Below are 20645 nucleotides of genomic sequence, written 5' to 3' on the forward strand. Positions count from 1 at the left end.
GGGTGCCCCGTTTGGTCAGAGAACGAAGGCGACGCAGTAATGTGATCCTTCACGCTTCGCATTGAGGATCACAAGGAGGGGATGTAGTCATCTGGGATGGCCACGTCACGATTACAAAATAGACACTTTGGAAAGAATGCAGAGAATATTGGACAATACCAAGAAAGCATGCAGGTGCAAGGTTTGTCTGTTGATTGGAGCTATAGCTCCCAGACAAGACCGAGACTGCAGAACCATCTAACATACTAATGAGCCATCTCCGGGGACAAAAGGGTAACATTTAGGTAAACAATGCTAAGACAGACATCCCGGCGCCAGAGGAGACTAAAACAAAGCAGACCAATGGCCACCTAGGACACGCCGAGCAATCAGGGAACCCACCGCTCTATTGGAGGAAAATCAATAAGAACGATTGGGAAACGGCCCAATTAATTGGGGCCAAGTTCAAGGCCCATCCAAAAGCGCGCAAAGCCCTTTCGAGTATAAAAAGGACCCCCCAAGAGAGAATCGCTCTCTTGGCCTTGGCCCTCAGCAAGGAGAGACCTGCCAAAGCTGCTCCAGGCCAAGTAAGTTCCAAGTCAACGCACGCTACGAGATAGACGCTCTTAGTTGCTATCCTGCAAACAGCTCAACCCAGCAGCATCAGAACCGAGCAACGGCCATTGTTCCTCTGACTGAATGGGCACCCGAAGCCAAGTATAGGCTTTTAGTAGTAGTGATAGTTTAGGTTGCAGAGTTTTATGCACGAGTATATTTGACTGTGTGTGTAAATAAATGAGCATTGACTTTGAACTTACTAACTGGTGTATCGAGTCTTAGATCAGTATTCGGTTTTGAACCTTGTGGCGGTATCGAAAGATACCTGGCGACTCTTGAGCAAACGTAATTAAACAGAGCCAAATTAAGAGAGAACACAATTAGCAACATTCTTTATCTGAGGAAGGATGTTTTTGCTGGAGGGAATGCAGCTAAGGTTTACCAGACCAATTTCTGGGGATGGCAGGACGGACTCATGAGGAGAGATTGAGTCGGTTAGGATTGTATTCGCTCGAGTTCAGAAGAGGGGGGGGGGGATCTCAGAGAAACCTACAGGACTAAACAGGGTAGATGCAAGAAGGATGTTCCGATGTTGGGGGTGTCCAGAATCAGGGGTCACAGTCTAAGGATACCGGATGGACCATTTAGGACAGAGTGGAGGAGCAATCTCTTCACCCAGAGAGCCTGCGGAATTTGTTACGACAGAAAGTAGTTGAGGCCAAAACATTGAATGTTTTCAAGAAGCATTTAGATATAGCATTTGAGGCAAAGGGGATCAAAAGGTATTGGGATTGGGGGTGGGGGGTGGAAGAGGAGAGAAGAGGCAGGATTAGGCTATTAACTTGAGTGATCAGCCATGATCATAATGAATGCCAGAACAGGCTGGAAGGGCGAATCACCTCCTTCTGCTCCTATTTTCTCTGTATCCAAGTCAGGAAAGTGATGGAATATTCTTGACTTGGCTGGATGAGTGCAGCTCCAGAACCAGCGAGGGGATATCAGTTTGTTTATCAGCAACCTATCCACTAATCTAAATAGTCCCTCCCTCCACTATAGACATACAGTGGCATCAGTGTTTAATACATACAAAACGTGGGGGACTGCTTTAACTCACTTGGTTAGACAGCTGGTTCATGATGCAGAGCAAGGCTAGCAGCGTGGGTTCAATTCCCATACCGGCTGAGCTTATTGACGAAGGTCCTCGCCTGAGGTGTGGTGATCCTCAGGTTAAATCACCACCAGTCAGCTCTCCCCCTCAAAAGAGGAAAACAACCTCTGGTCATCTGAAACTATGGTTACTTTACCTTTTATACAAAACATATTGCTGCAACTCACCAAGGCTCCTTCAAGAGAACCTTGCAAATCCATGACCACTAGCACATAGAAAACAAGGGTAGTAGATGCATAAGAAAACCACGTTCTGCAGCCTCCCCTTAAAGTCACACACCATCCTGACTTCTAATTATAATCACTGTTCCTTCAGTGTTGCTGATCAAAATCCTGGAACTCCCTTCCTAACATCAATATGGGTGTACCTACAACAGAAGGATCGCAGCGGCTCACCACCCCTCGCTCAAGGGCAACTAGGGGTGGGAAATAAATGTTGGCTGTCGCATATTGGGTAGCTACTGCCAGACTGTGTGTTTTTGGGCTCTTTTCACTCAGTTTTGGGGGAACCTTTATGTGAACGGTCTTCAATAAAGTAGTGGATATTTGAAAATCCAACCAAAAAGATACAGCACAAAAAGGAACTAGCGCTAGTACGCCAGTGGGCCCCATGTACAGTGCGGAGTTCTATGGGAGGAAAGATGGCGGGAGCAAGCTCACTAGGCAGGGTTGCACCCATTACATTGGACATGCTGGCTGAGGTGATGGTGGTGGAGTTTGAGCGGCAGTTTGCTAAGCATTTTGAGCAGGAGAAGGAGACAATAATAATAATCTTTTAGTGTCACAAGTCGGCTTACATTAACACTGCAATGAAGTTACTGTGAAAACCCCCTAGGCGCCACACTCTGGCGGAATACTTGGCGATTGTTATTTCAGATCACGCTCCGCACCTGGTAGATGTGGTCTTGGAGAAGGAACCTGCACAGTGGCCGGCAAGGGGCTGCTTGCAGATCTGGGTTTTTGTGTAAGGATGGCAAATGTGATTGATGATTATCTGGGGTTTAATAAAAATGGATAGGTCTTGGCGTCGGTGGTATGGGAGGCGTTGAAGGCAGTGGTAAGGGGTGAGATCACCTCGTATAAAGCGCAGGTGATAGGGAGGCAAGAGAGAAGCGGCAGAGGCTGGTAGATAAAATTTTGGATGTTGATGGGAAGTATGCAGCAGATCCTACTCCTGAACCTTTGGCCAGTAGAAAAGAACTGCAGACAAAGTTTGATCTTTTGTCCACAGGGAAAGCAGTTCGTCAGTTGAGGCGGGCGAAGGGTGTGGTGTACGAGTACGGAGAGAAGGTTAGTCACTTGCGAGCGGGACAGCTCTGCCGGCAGGTGGCCTCCTGGGAGATTGTTCAGTTCTGGGACAAGGTGAGGGGGTTGGTTACTGCACCGGAGCATTTGAGGAGTTTTATAGGAGGTTGTATCGGAGACACCGGGGGACATGTCTGGTATACGAGGGTGGTTTTGGAGGGGCCACAGTGAAAGAGGGGGATAGGCAGGGTTGGAGGAGCCAGTGGGAATTGAGAATGTTCGGGTGGCTTCAGGGAAAATGGTAAAGGGTAAGGTGCCAGAGCCGGATGGATTCCCGGTGGAAATTTAAAAGACGTTTTCAGGCAGGCTTGTGCCGCTGTTGGTTGAGATGTTGGAGGACGCAGTAGCTGGGGGGGGGGGGTTGTAAGGGGTAGGCAATTGACCTCGAATGTGCGGCACTTGCTAAATATGGTGCTCCCCCACCAGAAAAGGGGGGGGGGGTGGGGGCGGGGAGAGCAGGAGGTGATGGTTGCGCTAGACGAGAAGGCGGTTGATCGGCTAGAGTGGAGTTATTTTTTTGTGATGTTGGAACGATTTGGGATTGGGCCTAGGTATGTGGCATGGGTGTAGTTGTACAAAGGCAAATGTTTGTACAAATGAGGCGAACTTGGGATATTTCCAGCCGTATAGGAGAATGAGACATGAGTATCCCATGTTTCCCCGCCCCCTCCCTTTTGTTTGCTCTGGCAATAGAGCCTTTGGCCACTGCGCTGAGAAGCTCGGATAAATGGACGGAGATAGTGACTGGGGGGGGGAAAGAGAGTATAGGATGTCCCTGCGGGGGGGGGGGGGGGGGGAAAAGAGGGGGGGAAAGAGTATAGGATGTCCCTGCATGCCGACAACCTTTTGCTGTATACTTTCAACCTGGTTTCCACAGTGGGGGATATAATGGAGCTGTTGAAGCGATTTGGGGCCTTTTTGGGATAGAAATTGAATTGAAGAGAGTACTTTTTGGTCTCCCCGCTGGGACGTGAGCTGGCTTGGGGGATTGATGTTGTGTGTGGCGACTACTCACTTCGGGTATCTGGGGGTGCAGGTGGCTCGAGATTGTTCCCGGCTCCGTAAATTGAACTTCACGAGCCTGGTGGTCAGGGTCAAGGCGGATCTCCCCCCATCATTGGTAGGCCGGGTTCAGTTGGTATAGATAAATGTTTTAATTTTATTCCAGTGTTTACTGGTCTCCTTGATTCTGTTGTTTGTCTGGGCAGGTACGGTAGCGGAGATTTGAAAACGGCGCATCAGAGCAGGCAACAGTTGGGGGGTTTGGCTCTGCCGAATGTGATGCATTATTATTGGGCGGCAAATGCAGAGAAGGTGCAGAGTTGAGGTACAGAGCCGACGGCAATGTGGGTGAGGATGGAGGCAGACTCTTGTAGGCACTGGCAATGACGCCACTCCAGTTTGCCACAGGGAACTAGTTGGGTAGTCCGGTGGTGGCCACATTGCAGATATGGAGGCAATTTTGCCAGCATTTTAAGTTAAGGATGGGGTAGAGGTTGATGCCGCTTCGAGGGGATCATTTGTTTGAGCCAGCGCGGGGTGATTTTTGCAAGGAAGGCTTTCCCTATGTTTCCAGTGACACTGCCCTCCTTGTTGTTGGAGGGGGTTTTGTCGGTGATGGAGTGGGTGTTAATCTTGCCGATTTAATGGAGAATTCTGGAGGAGAATAGGGCATTGGTGGAGGGGGTTAAAGCCAAGTGGGAGGAGTTGGGGCTGGCACTGGAGGAGGGGTTGTGGAGGGTGAACACCTCAACCTCATGGTGCACAACTAGGGTTGGTACAATTAAAGGTGGTGCACAGGGTACATCTGACGAGGTCAAGGATGAGCCGGTTGTTTGAGGGGGTGGAGGACACTTATGGGTGGTGAGGGAAGGGCCCGGCCAACCATGTCCATATGTTCTTGCCCCGTCAGAAGTTGGAGAAGTTTGGGGGTTCATTCTTCAGCACCATGTCGGTGATCTTGCACTTGGATTTGGAGCCCAGTCCCCTGAGGGCCCTGGAGCTGCAGACAGGAATGGATGTCGCAAACGGCTCTAGTTGGGGTAGGTCAGCTTCTCCGCTCTGTGCCTCAGTGTGGCTGGGGGACCTGATAAGAGTTTCCGTATCTTGAGAAGGTTAAGTTCATCGTGAGGGGGGCAACTGAGGGGTTCCATAAGAGATGGAGTCTGTTTATTCTTCATTTTAAAGAACTGGTCACTGTCTGCTGCTAAAAGAGTGGGGGTTATTTGTTGATTTATATATGCACTGGTTGATGGAATGGCTGGCTTGTGGGTGTGGTGGGGTTCTTCTGTTGTTCTTTTTGCTTTGTGTTGTTGTGAATAAAATGTTACAAGCTGAATAAAAGAGGACCATCGAGCTACGGTCTCAACCCACCACCACTGAATTTCAATCAGTGATAGGCAGAGGACTTGCCATCCAGTTCGCCAATGGCTTTTTGGTTGGGTGGAGGCTCCTTTGATCAGGTACAAAGTGCCTAAATACGAGGCCCCTGGCACCAGGGTGGTGTCGCTGATAGGAAGGCCTTGGCGATCCCGCCATCAGCCATCTCGAAGGAAAGTCCATCCCATCCTGCTTGCCCATCTCTGCAGGATCCATCACTAATTTAGAGTAGGGTCTCAGGGACGTGTTTCAGCCTTACTGGCACGTTAGCTAGAGCAGAGGCCTGAAGCTGTCCAGGTAAGTGCCAGACTACTTTGGAATAGTGTGGGCCTCCTGTGGGAAGGTGATATGGGGCTCCTAATGGTTCCCAAACTGGTGGATGGGACCCACATCGCTGCCACCAAATTTCACCCCCACGTTACCTGAAGATGCTGGTTTCTTGGGTGCAGTTCAAGTGATAAATGGTTCAAATGACTATTCATGAATAAACAAAGACACTGAACAACAGCATTTTTTTGACAATTGTTAACTTGGATTTCAGTGTGCATTTCGTACAACAGAGTTTATGTATACAAGTACAATATGCACAATGGCTGTGTGCACCACCTGTCAATATTTTCCATTGTAAATTCTTATTTATAATAAAAATGTCTCCATGGTTGTCAAGTTGCAAAAACACATTCACTCCATTAAATAAGCTGTAGTGCTACCTTTACAAGGAGGATGTAATTACAGCAACTAAGTTTATGCAAGCAATTTTGATTAGAAATGTAAACAATGAGAACTATTCTTTTTACATTTACTCTAAAGTGGAGATGGAATTTCAGTTTTTTTTAACATGGTCCAATTATCCCTACTTCTCCTGAACACGATTCTTGGTAGCCATGATGTGGAGATGCCGGCGTTGGACTGGGGTGGGCACAGTAAGAAGTCTTACAACACCAGGTTAATGTACAACAGGTTTGTTTGGAGTCACTAGCTTTCGAAGCGCAGCTCCTTCATCAGGTCACTCACCTGATGAAGGAGCTGCGCTCCGAAAGCTAGTGACTCCAAACAAGCCTGTTAGATGTTTAACCCGGTGTTGCAAGACTTCTTACTATCCTTGGGGTCAGCTCCCCCATGGAATGCCACTGGAAAATGAATATTATGCAAATCTTAGATATTTTCCATCTGTGCGAGCTTCTCACTCTATCACAAGCTTTTCAGGAGTCACTAAATAGTAACCATGCTTAACTTGCTTTATTTTTTCTCTCCTGCAGTGAATGCAGTACACACCAGAAAGTGAAAAAGGGATCTATTGGTCCAAAGAGCTGTGCTATACCCCATAGTTTACTGTTGTATTTTTTAGATGGCCACACCCAATAATGATTAAGAGCCCTACACATTGGAAAATGTATCCAGAGGTACCAAAATAGAAATAACATCTTAAATTTATGTCATGCGTTTAGTGTAGTTAAACATTCCAAGGTGCTTCAAGGGAACACTATCAACCTTAGTTTGATACTGAGCCATAGGAGATTTTCAGGCAGATGACCAAAAGCTTGGTCAAAGTGATATGTTGTCAGGAATGTGTTTGCGGAGGAATGAAGGAGGAATGAAGGATTCCCAGAGTGTTGTAGGGATACAGGAAGTTACAGAGCTAAGGAAGGGGTTAAATTTGAAGCAGTGCTAGACTCAGCGCACGTGTAGGTCAGAAAGCAGAGGCTTATGGGGAGAATGGGTCAGTGCAAGTTAGGATCCAGGTAAACCTTTGGATATGTTTATGGATTTTGGGAGGCTGACCAGGAGTGTATTGGAATAGTTGGGTCTGGAGGCCACAAAACCATGAATGAGAGTTTCAGAAGCAGATGGGCTGAGGTAGAGGTTGAGATTGCGACATTATGGAAAATACCAAGCAGTTTTGATAATGGAGTGAGATTGAGCTCAGTTCATTCCGCAATGTAAATAGTTCTTAATCCTTTTGAAATGGAATTTTGTTCAAAAAAAAAAGTAAACCCATCTGAAAAAGCATTGTTACAACAGTTGTTTCACATATCTGAGCGTATACCATAAAGCTACAAGAGCTTTGGCAATTGACTTTTTCATGAGATGGTAACCTTGCGTTCTGATCAATTTCACTTACCGTAATCTTAACACGAGGCTGATGGGTGTTTGGTGCGAATCTGGAGCAGCAGAACCAGGAACAAACTGAAAGCAACAAGAATCTATTTAGCAGAATGATACACAAGGAAGGTAGAGATGAAACACGCCAACTGCATCAATTTTATGAAAGCTGCGCAAACCTATGGTCAAAGCAATTCCTGCTCAAAATTGCTGATTTAAAGTCAAATATTTAAAGGTTTACATCAGTAATAAACAAACATATACCAGTTTCACGTCCACTTTATTAAAAGACTAAGAGGTACCTTACATTGAGATGAATTATTCAGCCCCTCTACTGTCCACCATTCAATTAGATGATGACTGATCAAAGCAAAATTAATCCAACCCAGCCAATTACCTTCTATTGCTCTATAGCGCTCAGTACCCTTGGCCAACAAAAATATTCAGATACCAATTTTACAAATGTAGATTGATCCAGTATCTTATTCCCAAATTGCTGAGCTCTCTCATTTTATGTTTATGCTATAAGTCCATAAGAATTCCATATTCCCTTACTGATCAAGGATCTATCTCAGCCTTAAATAGACACAAAGACTCTGCCCCGCTCTGTAGCAAGGAATTCCAAAGGCTCAACACTCAGAAGAAATTCCTCCTCATCTCAGTATTAAAATGGCACCCTTTATTCTGACACTATGCCCTCTGGTCCTAAACTCTCCCATGAGGGGAAACATTCGCTCAGTATTTACCCAGTCAAACCCCTTAAGAATCCTTTATGTTGCAATGAGTTGGCATCTCATTCTTCTAAATTCTAATGCGTAGAGTCCCAACCTGTTTAACCTTTGCTCACAAGATAATCCCTCCATAACGGGGAACATCGTGGTGAGCCTTCTCTGAACGGCCTCTAATAAAATGATATCTTTCCTTAAATAAGGGAACCCAAATTGCTCTCAGTACTCCAGATATGGTCTCATCAGTGCCTTGTACCTTGAAGCAAGACTTCACTACTCTTATACGCCACTCCCCTTGGAATCAGGGCCAACATTCCATTAGCCTTTCTGATTACCTGCTGCACCTGTGTGCTAGCTTTGTGTTTTGTGCACAAGCACCCCCCCCCCCCCCCCTCCGCCCCCCCCCCCCCCCCCCTCAAAGTCCCTGTGTTGCAGCTTTCTGCAAATGCTGAACATTGTGCAATCAGTGTGCAATCATCAGCATGCGTCCCCACTTCGGACTTTATGATGGAAAAAAAAGTCTTTGATGAAGCAGCTGAAGATAGTTGGGTCTAGGACACTACACCGAGGAACTTCTGCTGTGATGCTCTGGACGCGAGTTATTGACCTCCAAAACACAAGCATCTTCCTTGGCAGCAGGTATGACTCAAACCAGCAGAGAGTTTTCTCCAATTCCCATTGACTCCAGTTTTGTTAGGGTTCCTAGATGCCATACTCTTGTCAAATGCAGCCATGATGCGAAGGACAGTCACTCTGACCTCAACTCTGGAATTCAGCTCTTTTGCCCGTTTGAACCCAAGCTGCAATGTGGTCAGGAGCCGAGTGACTCTGGCGGAACCCAAACTGAATAGGAGTATGCAGGTTATTGCTTAGCAAGTGCCACTTGACAGCACTTTGATAACATTCATCACTTTACTGATGAGAGTAGATGATGGGGCAGTAATTGGCTGGGTTGGATTAATTTTGCTTTGTGTACAGGACATACTTGGGCAATTTTCCACATTGCCAGGTAGATGGCAGTGTTGTAGCTGTACTGGAACAGCTTGGCTAGGGCATTGGAAAGTTTGTGAGCACATTCTTTGGTACTATTGCCGGAATATTGTCAGGGTCCATAGCATTTGCAGTATCCAGTGCCATCAACTGCTTCTTCAGATCACATGGAGTGAATTGAATTGGCTGAAGACAGGCACCTGTGGTGCAGGGAACCTCCTGAGGAAGCTGGGATGGATCATCGACTCGGCTCTTCTGGCTGCACATTGTTGCGAATGCTTCAGCCTCAATCTTTTGCACTGATGTGTTGGGTTCCTCCAAATTGACTATGGGTAGATTTGTGCAGTCTCCTCCCCCCATGTGAATTGTCCATCACCATTTACAACTGGATGTGTCAAGACTGCAGTTAGGTCAGTGGAATCATAAGCTCTTCTCTATTACTTGCTCCTTCTGATGTTTGGCACACAAGTAGCCCTGAGTTGTGGCTTCACCAGGTTGCCACCTCATTTTTAGGTATGCCTGCCCTTCTGCACTCTTCATTGAACCAGAGTTGATCCCTTGGCTTGTTGATAATGGAAGAGTGTGGGATATGCTGGGCCATGAAGTTACAGATTGTTGTTGAGTACAAATCTGCTGCTGATGGCCCACAGTACCTCGTGGGTGCCCAGACTGGAATAGCACAATGGAGGGTATCATCAATGTGAAGATGGGACTGTGTGTCCACAATGACTGCATGGTGGTCATTCCAACCAATACTGTAATGGACAGATACATCTCTGGTAGGCAGGTTGGTGGGGATGAGGTCAAGTATGGTTTCCCCTCTTGTTGATTCCCTCACCACCTGCCACAGACCCAATCTAACTGTCAAGTCCTTTAGGACTTGTCCAGCTCGGACTGTGGAGGTGCAGCGACTCATGGTGATGGACATTGAAATCACCCACCGAGGGTACATTTTGCCACCCTCAGTGCTTTCTCCGTGGTGTTCAACATGAAGAAGTAATGATTCATCAGCTGAAGGGGTAGTACATGATAATCAGCAGGCGATCTCCGTGTCCATGGTAAATAGTCGATGTTAAGGACTCCCAAAGCAATTCCCTCCTGACTCAAGACCACTGTGCCACCCTCCATCTCTGCTCCCACTGACATGACAGGACTCAGAGATGGTGATGTCGGAGACATTAACCGTGATTATGACACATCAGGCTGTTGTTGGACTAATACGTGTGACAACTCTCTTAATTTTGAAAAGATCCGTGTTAGTACAGAGGACTTAGCAGGGTGGACGAGGCTGGGTCAGCGGTTGCCAGTTCTAATGCCCATGTTGATGCTGGCTGGTTTATCCAGTTTCATTCCTTTTTATTTATTTTTTAAGCAATTTGATTCAATTGAGTGGCTTGCAAGATAATTTCAGAAAACATCTACGAGTCAACCACATTTAATTCAGACCAGGCAAGGATGACAGATTTCCTTCCCTAAAGGATATTAGAGAACCAGATAGGATTTTTACAATAATAGACAATAGTTTCATGGTTGTCATTAGACTCGTAATTCCAACTTTCTTGCAATTCAAATTCCACCGACTGCAATGGTGGGATTCGAACAAGGACCCCAGAGCATTACACTGGGTCTCTGGATTACTAGTCCAGTGACAATGCCATTACTTCACCATCTTCCTGCGGAAATGGTAATATATTGAATAGCACTGTCACTGGACTAGTAATCCAGGCCAGGTGAATGCTCTGGGGACATGGATTCAAATCCCACCAGCTGCCATTAAATTGGAATTGTAAGCTAGTCTCTGTACTGGTGACCGTGCCAATTATAACTGATTGTCTTATGGAACGTTTGAGGAATCTGGGTCTGTACTCGTTGGAGTTTAGAAGGATGCGAGGGGATCTTATTGAAACTTGCAAGGTACTGCATGGCCTGGATAGAGTGGACGTGGAGAGGATGTTTCCACTTGCAGGAAAAACTAGAAACAGAGGACACGATCTCAGACTAAAGGGACGATCCTTTAAAACAGAGATGAGGAATTTCTTCAGCCAGAGGGTGGTGAATCTATGGAACTCTTTGCCACAGAAGGCTGTGGAAGCCAAATTACTGAGTGTCTTTAAAACAGAGATAGATAAGTTCTTGATTAATAATAATAATAATAATAATAGCTTATTGTCACAAGTCGGCTTCAATGAAGTTACTGTGAAAAGCCCCTAGTCGCCACATTCCGGCGCCTGTTCGGGGAGGCTGGTACGGGAATTGAACTCTGCTGGCCTTGTCCTGCATTGCATGCCAGCTGCTTAGCCCACTGTGCTAAACCAGTCCCTAATAAGGGGAAATGGGGTTATGGGGAGAAGGCAGGAGAATGGTGATGAGAAAATATCAGCCATGATTGAATGGCGGTGCAGACTCGATGGGCCGAGTGGCCTAATTCTGCTCCTATGTCTTCTCGTCTTAAAAACCATCTGGTTTACTAATGTCCTTTCGGGATTAGGGAATCTGCAGTCCTCATCTGGTCTGGCCTACATGTAACTCCAAACCCCCAATAATCTGTTTGGCACTTTACTGCCCTCTGAAATAGCCTAGCAAGCCACCCAATTCAAGGGCAATCAGTGTTGGGCAGAAAATACGGGCCTTGCCAGCAATGCCCTCATCCCATGAAAGAGAGAATTGGAAAGTTTCCTGCAAATCCATTCCAACTGGTCACTTCATTTGTAAAGAACACAAGTTTCAAAATTATCCTTCACAATTCACAAACCTTTTACCCAAGTGACAAGATTGGAAGTTTGGGAGTCAGAAGTTTACCCGTCTGCTCATCAAAAAGGGTATACTTGGTGCAGTGTTTGTGCATAGGGAAAACAAAAATAAAAGCTCTACAAAAACTGGCACTGCTTCAGCGGTTATGAGAGGCCAAGTTCACTTTAAATCACGCACTTTACTGTCGCAACAGGAACAACCTAGTTTATCCATTCAAAGGGATAAAAACAAACAAACAAAGAAATTACATTTTACGACAGAAACTTTAGACATGGACTAGTCTTTGCTGGTACAACATTAAACATGAGCCACTCTGAACTATTGTAGATATGCTCAAGGATGTGCTTCATTCTTTAATGAAAAGAAATTGTGGAAACTTTAAAAAAAAGGATTCAAAGTTCAACACAGTTCAAATATTTGCCGGTGGAAACACGATAGGCTAAGTGACCTTCTTCTGCGCTGTAACAATTCTGCGATTTGTTCTCACCTTAGCTTACCTACATACCACTCTATTGAACGGTCAAACTTAGAGCACTTTTACTGATTATGAGAGAAGTGTTGTTATAGTCCCCATCACTGAAATACACAACTAAATACACAATTTTTGAATTATCATCAGTGGAACATTTGCCAAATATTGTGTTTCTGGAGCTTATGAAGCAAATAGTGATCAATGCTTTCAGCTATTTCAAAAAGTGTAGCATACCTGGGATGCAGGTAGTTGATGCTGAGCTGCAGCTTGCTGGCTGGCATCTGGTACTGCTGTTGTTGTGACTGGTATTACTGAGGGCTGAACGGCAGGTATTTGATTAACTTGAGGAGTAGTTGCAGGTACTTTTGGTGTTGGCTGAGGTAGCGGTTGCTGGACCTGTCCAGAAGCCTGAATATTTGAGCCTTGTGTTTCTGCTGATGGGAAAAGCTAGGAATTGAAAGGAAAACTGAATAAAAATTAGACACAAACCTACTTTTTCCACCGTATAACTTTCTAAACATCAACGCATTCTATGGGTCACAATATTTCAGTATGGACATAGGTGGTATCTATGGCACATACAGACAAGGTATTAATTTCAGTGAGGGAGCCTTTGGAATCGTTGAATGATACGTTGAATGATACAGTATTGAAAACTGCCATTTAGCCCATCCGCTCTTTTCTGGTTCTTTGACAGAATTATTCTATCAATTCCATTTCCATGCTTTTGCCGTAAATATTTTGCCTTCAAGTGTTTATCCAATTTTGTCTCGAATATTATGATCGTATCTATTTCACCGTTATTTCAGATCATCAAAATTCAAAACTTGCTGTGCATATTCTGTTATTTTTGTCTTTCACCTGAGATCTCTGTGCTCTGGTGCTTTGACCTTCCTTCACTGGGAACAGTTTCTCCTCTATCAAAAAGATAGGATTTTGAACAACTATTATGAATTCCTCCTTGAACCTTCTCTGCTTTAAGGAGAATAACCCCAGCTCCCCCACATAACTCAAGCCCCTCAACCCTGGTACCATTCTCTCAAATTTCTTTGGCACCTTCTCTAAAGCCATGACATCCTTCCTAAAATGTGGCACCCAGAATTGAACACATTACTCCTAAGAACAAAGAACAGGCCCTTCTGCCCTCCAAGCCTGTACTGGTCATGATACCAACCTTTGCCAAAACCCTCAGCAGTTCCTTGTGCCACATCCCTCTATACCCATCCTACCCATGTGTTTGTCAAGATGCCTTTTGAATGCCGTTAATGTGTCTGCTTCCACAACCTCCCCTGGCAACACATTCCAGGCACTCACCACCCTCTGCATAAAAAGCTGCCTCACACATCTCCTCTAAACTTCGCCCCACGGTGCTTAAACCTATGCCCCCTGGTGACTGACCCCTCCACCCTGGGAAAGACTACCTGGCCATCCACTCTCTCCATGCCCCTCAATCTTCTAGGCCTCTATCAGGTCACCCCTCAACCTCCCTCTTTCTAATGAAAATAGTCAGAGTCTATTCAGCCTCTCCACATAGATAACACCCTCCAGACCAGGCAACATCCTGGTAAAGCTCCTCTGCACCCTCTCCAAAGCCTCCACATCCTTCTGGTAGTGTGGCGACCAGAATTGTGCGCAATATTCCAAGTGTGGCCGTACCAAGGTTCTATACAACTGCAGCATGACTTGCCAGTTTTTATACTCGATGCCCCGTCCAATGAAGGCAAGCATTCCCTTTCTTGCCCATTTGTGTTGTCACTTTCAAAGATCTGTGGACCTGCACGCCCAGATCTCTCGGACTTTCTATATTCCTAATAGTTTTGCCATTTACGGTATATTTCCCCTCTATGTTAGACCTACCAAAATTCATGACATCACAGTTGTCCGGATTAAACTCCATTTGCCATTTCTCTGCTCAAGTCTCCAACCTATCTTTGTCCTGCTGTATTTTCTGACAATCCTCAACACTATCTGCCACTCCAACAAACCTTATTTATCAGAACAGCTACATTTTCCTCCAAGTCGTTTATGTACACTACAAACAGAGGCCCCAGCACCTATTCCTGTAGAACACCACTAATCACAACCTTCCATTCAAAAAAACACCCTTCTACGGTTACCCTTTGCCTTCTGTGACCGAGCCAGTTCTGTGTCCATCTTACCACCTCACCTCTGATCCCGTGTGACTTCACCTTCTGTACCAGTCTGCCACGAGGCACCTTGTCAAAGGTTTTACTGACATCCATGTAAACAACATCCACCGCCCTTCCCTCATCAATGATCTTTGTCACCTCCTCAAAAAACTCGATCAAGTTAGTGAGGCACGACCTCCCCTTCCCAAAACCATGCTGTCTATTGCTTAGGAGTCCATTTGTTTCCAACTGGGTATAAATCCTGTCCCTGAGAATTCTCTCCCATATTTTACCTACTACCGACGTGAGGCTCACCGGCCTGTAGTTTTCAATATTATTCCTGCTACCTTTCTTAAACAGTGGTACCACATCAGCTATTCTCCAATCCTCTGGGATCTCACCTGTAGCCAATAAGGATGCAAAGATGTCAGTCAAGGCCTCAGCAATTTCCTCCCTTGCTTCCCTCAGTATTCGGGGATAAATCCCATCTGGCCCAGGACACCTATCTACCTTAAAGTCTTTGAAAAGACCCAATACCTCCTCCTTTTCAATGTTAACATGATCCACACTGTCCATACACACTATCCAAGAATCAACTTCCACAAAGTCCCTTCCCTAGTGAACATCGATGCAAAGTATTCATTTAGTACCTCGCCCATTTCCTCTGGCTCAACACATAGATTCTCCCATTGTCCTTAAGTGATCCAATCCTTTCCCTGGCCACCCTTTTGCTTTTTACATATGAATAAAAAGCTTTGGGATTCACCTTAATCCTACTTGCTAAGGACTTTTCAAGACCCCTCCTAATTTCCCGCTTCAGTATCTTCCTACTTTCTTTATACTAAAGGGTTTTGACTGTTCCCACCCTTCTAGACCTACAAAAGTGTCCTTTTTCTTTTTGATGAGGTTTACAATATCCCTCGTTATCCAAGGCTCCCTAAACTCCCCATACTTATCCTTCATTCTTTCAGGAACATTATTTTCCTGAATCCTAATCAACTGTCTCTTGAAAGACTCCCACATGTCCGATGTTGATTTATTATCCAACAGCTGCACCCAATCCAAATTCTTCAATTCCTGTCTAATGTTTAGCACCTTAATGTGAGGGTTACCCTCACCCCTGTCCAAAAGTACCCTAAAACAGATTTGTCGTCACTACTCCCAAAATGTTCCTCTACTGAAACCTCAACCACCTGTCCAGGCTCATTCCCCAATACCAGATCCAGTATTGCCCCTTCCCTAGTTGGACTAACTATATATCGCATCAAGACGACTTTCTGGATACACCTTACAAACTCTGCCCCATCCAAACCCCGAGCACTAAGTGAGTCCTAGTCAATATAGGGGAAATTAAAATCCCCTACCACAACAACCTGGTTACTTTTGCACCTATCCAAAATCTCTCTACCTATCTGCTCTTCTATCTCTCCCTGGCTGTTGGGGGGCCTGTAATAAACGCCCAACATTGAGATTGCCCCCTTCATGTTCCTAAGCTCTACCCAGATTGCCTCATTGTATGAGCCCTCCAAGGTATGGCTATAATATTCTCCTTAACCAGTAATGCTACTCCCCTACCCCTTTTACATCCCCCTCTATCTCTCTTGGAAGCATCTGTATCCTCTAAGGTTCAGCTGCCAATCCTGCCCTTCCTTTAACAATGTTTCTGTGATAGCCACAACATCGTAATTCCAAGTATTAATAAATGCTCCAAGTTCATCCACCTTACTACCTGCTATACTTCTGGCGTTGAAACAAATACATTTCAAACCACTGTGTTTGAGCAGACAGGGTGATGTTGTTCTCTTACTTTTGTTCTCTATTTCCCCATCAATTTTTACACCTACCAAGCTAGCGCTCTGGTTCCCACCCCCCTGCCATACTAGTTTAAATCCTCCCGAGTGATTCTAGCAAACCTCCCAGCCAGGATATTGGTGCCCCTCCAGTTTAGATGCAAACTGTCCTTCTTGCACATGTTACACCTGCCCTGAGATACCAGTGGTTCAGAAATCTGAAAACCTCCCTCCTGCACCACCAGCTCAGCCATGTATTTAGCTGCACTATCCTCCTATTTTTAGCCTCACTGGCACATGACACAGGGAGTAATCTTGAGTTTACAACCCTAGAGGTCCTGCTTTTAGCTTATTGTCTATCTCCCTGAACCACTTCTGCAGGACCTCATCACTCTTCCTGCCTATGTCGTTCGTACCTATGTGAACTACGACCTCTGGCTGTTCACCCTCCTCCTTCAGGATGTCGTGTGTTCGTTCAGACACATCCTTGACCCTGGCACCAGGGAGGCAACATACCATCCTGGAGTCTCTTTCCCATTCACAGAAGCGCCTATCTGTGGCCCTTACTATAGAGTCCCCTATAACTATCGCTCTCCTGCACTTTGCCCTCCCCTACTGAGCAGCAGAGCCAGTTGTGGTGCCACTGTTAAGGCTGCTGTTTCTCTCCAGATGAGATCTAATTAGTATTTTAAAGGTTTAGCATAACTTCCTTGCTCTTGTACCTAATCTCTCTATTAATAAACCCAAGGGTCAGATGGTCGGATTTGCATTCTCTTTTAAAAAAATTATTTTTATTCTCCTCCTATTTCACATTTTCGCCCATATTTACACCCACCAACAATAAACAACAATCATAACGAATGTAATGTCAATCCCCATATCAACAACAATAATCCCATCCTCCCACCAAACCCCAAACATTAGCCCGCATGTTAACACAAACAAATAACAAAGATGAAACAAGAATCACCCACAGTCACCATCACCCCCCACCCTCCCACCCTAATGTTTGATGTAATCCAATTCTCGAAAGTGCATAATGAATAATGTCCATGAATTGTAGAACCCATCCATCCTTGCCCCAGTTCAAATTTGACCGCCTCAAGAGTCAAGAATTCCAGCGGGTCCCCACGCCACGCCAGGGCACAGGGTGGAGAGGTTGATCTCCATCCCAACAGGATCCATCTTCGGGCGATCAACGAGGCGAAGGCTACAACATCTGCCTCCGCATCAGTTTCCAACCTCAGCTGGTCCGACACCCCGAATATGGCCTCCTGAGGGCCCCGGTCCAGTTTCACGTGCACCACTTTAGAGATTACCCTAAAAACCTCCTTCCAGTAATCCTCCAGCCTTGAACAAGACTAAAACATACAAATGTGGTTTGCGGGGCACCCCCGCAACAATCACACACATCTTCTACCCCCTCAAAGAGCCAGCTCATCCTTGCCCTTGTGAGGTGTGCTCTATATACTACCTTCAGCTGCATCAGCCCCAACCTCACGCATGAGGTGGAGGCGCTCACCCTCCGGAACATCTCACACCAAAGCCTCTCCTCCATACTCTCTCCCAACTCTTCCTCCCACTTTGCCTTGATCCCTTCCAGCCGTGTCTTCTCTTCTTCCAAAATAGCCCCGTAAACCGCCGACACTAACTTCTTCTCCAGTCGGATATGCATTCTCAACCTGTCTTGCCACTCTACCCATCACAAACCTTTTGTACTGGACTCCCCTTTTCACTTGCCATATTACATTTTCTTTCTTTCTTCAGGGCAACAATCTGGAATATTAGCTCCATTTGTCTGAAGATATTGCCTGAGCTGTTGAGTACTCCCAGTCTTTTACACTTTTATTTCAGATTGCCTGAATCTGCAGTATTTTGCTTTCATATAAATTTCATGTATGCAGTTCAGAGTTATCTTAAATGTTACAATCGGAATCTTAGCATTTCGAATGTCAAGTAACCATCTAGTTAAGCAGTGATCAAAGGCTGTTTAGAAACTTCTAATATAATTATGCTATAAGCTTAATGAACAATGGGAGTTAAGTGCAATTAAAATGCTGAATGCTAAGCAGATGGTTTCTTCTGACATCTATTGAGATCCCGCATGTTTTTTTTTTAAACCAACATCTAAACTGTTGTTACTTAGCAAATTCTGGGTACACAATAACATCTGCTCATGATAACACTGGCAAGTTGCTTTTTGTGCAGTTGGAAATGGAAATATCTACAAATTCTACTATCTACGCAGAATGATTGGTTATCACAAGCATTTCCATTATATTTCTGGCTTTTCATAGAAAATTGTGGTATGTCGGTTGCAAACTGCACAATAATTACAAACATAAAAAAAGTTGCAAGATCTGCCATGGGATCTCACCGCCAATCTGGTTAGCAGACAGGAAGCAGAGAGTGGAAATAACTAGGCCCTTTTCAGAGTGGCAGGCAGTGACTGGTGGGATACCACACGGTTCAGTTCTGGGACCCCAGCAGTTCACAATATACATTAATGATTTGGACGAGGGAATTTCATGCAATATCCCCAGATTTTCAGAAGTAACTAAGCTGGGTTGCAGTTTGTGCTGTAAGGAGGATGCAAAGTGGCTGACTTGGACAGGCTGGCTGAGTGGACAAATACAATAGAATGTGGGTAAATGTGAGGTTATCCACTTTGGTGACAAAAACAGGAAGGCAGATTATCTGAATGGTGGCAGTTTAGGAAAAGGGGAAGTGCAACGAGACCTGGGTGTCATGGTGAAACAGTCGCTGAAGGCTGGGATGCAGGTACAGCAGGCGGTGAGGAAAGCTAATGGCATGCTGGCCTTCATAGCAAGAGGATTTCCCGTCAGGTTCAATAATCTCCATACCCTTAAGAGTCTTCTTTCCCAAGGCAGCACTCCACTGCACAGCAAGTTTAATGATTGTAGCATACTCGAAAGGATGTTATTTTTCTGAGGTAGTATAATCATGTTATACGCCTGCTCAAACTTGTCCCTTGTCTGAGGTGTAGTGACCCTCAGGTTACATCATCACCAGTCAGCTATCAAAAGAGAGCAGCTTATGGACCTTTGGGACTGTGGTGATATTTACATAATCATGTATGCTCCTTGGCCACCACAGCTGCACACAGGAATACAAATGCAAATAAGTAAAATATATGCTCGCTTTATCTTCCAGATTAAGTAATGGTGATCATCAAAATACTGTGTTGTCATAAAAAAAAAACAATTTATGTCCTGTGGGAAGGAAATTTGTTATCCTTTCCTGGTCTAGCCTATATGTGACTCTAGCAATGTGGTTGATTTTTAATTACCCTTTCAAGTGGCCAGGCATGCCACTTGGCTGGATTCAAGGCAGAAGCTCACCACTACCTTCAGGTTAATTTGGGAAGAGCAATAAATGCCGATTGAATTTTAAAAAGTACCTGGGGTGAAGGAATAATTAACAATGACAGATAATATGGAGGGGAAGGGAAGTTGGACAGGAAGTATTTTAGTGAGAATGAAGTAGAGAGCAGGAGCTGGATCTCACAAACAAGATGAGCTCAGAGGCGGAATAAGGGGAGATAGGAGGGAAACAAGGGGAGGAAAAGATCATATTCAGGGCTCGGGCAATGGGAAATCTTGGGCTGGCCATTGGAATGGGGTATTCTGCAGACAGCTGAATCAATATTCTCAGTCTTTGTGAAAAAGGTCCAGGCATTTGATACAAGATGTTCCTTCTGAACTCTTGTTTCCTCATCACTACAAGCACCATCTGTTGCATGTACAATTCCTTCCTTTCTGACCACAGTCAGGAATCTCTGCCACTTCTTTCCTATTTTATAATAATCGTTATTATTGTCACAGGTGGGCTTCCATTAACACTGCAATGAAGCTACAGTGAAAATCCCCTAGTCGTCACACTCCGGCACCTGTTCGGGTACACTGAGGGAGAATTTAGAATGTTCAAATTACCTAACAGCACATCTTTCGGGACTTGTGGGAGGAAACAGGAGCACCCGGAGAAAACCCACACAGACATGGGGAGAACTTCAGGAAAGAGTCATGTTATTCAGTGCCATGCACCTGAGGGCTTGGAATTTGTCTGTCAAATTCTCTGCTTGTGCCACCCCAACCTCTGCCCAGGTACTTTACTCGCTGCCAATGTCTCAGCGGCATGCTGGAGGGTTTCCTAATACTACTAGCATGCAGGATTGCTTTGCCTGAAAATGAATTTATGGCAATTGAAGGGCAGGAGAAGTCCTGGAAGTGTGAGTACTAGTAATGGAGATGAAGTGAAATTAGGATATCCAGCA

The 20645-nt window shown here is 45.3% G+C and overlaps 1 protein-coding gene across 2 annotated transcripts in view; it reads right to left on the minus strand.

Moving 5' to 3' along the window:
- LOC140385744 (serine/threonine-protein kinase OSR1-like) overlaps positions 1-20645 on the minus strand; it is a 265075-nt gene that overhangs the window by 31824 nt on the left and 212606 nt on the right. For both annotated transcript variants that reach the window (XM_072468206.1, XM_072468207.1), the window contains exons 13-14: positions 12667-12879; positions 7511-7575 (exon numbers count right to left, since the gene is read on the minus strand). In XM_072468206.1, coding sequence (XP_072324307.1) covers positions 7511-7575; positions 12667-12879 — 278 coding nt within the window. The remainder of the gene's footprint in view (positions 1-7510; positions 7576-12666; positions 12880-20645) is intronic.

This window comes from Scyliorhinus torazame, chromosome 11 (genome assembly GCF_047496885.1).
Source record: "Scyliorhinus torazame isolate Kashiwa2021f chromosome 11, sScyTor2.1, whole genome shotgun sequence".
Lineage (NCBI taxonomy): Eukaryota > Metazoa > Chordata > Chondrichthyes > Carcharhiniformes > Scyliorhinidae > Scyliorhinus > Scyliorhinus torazame.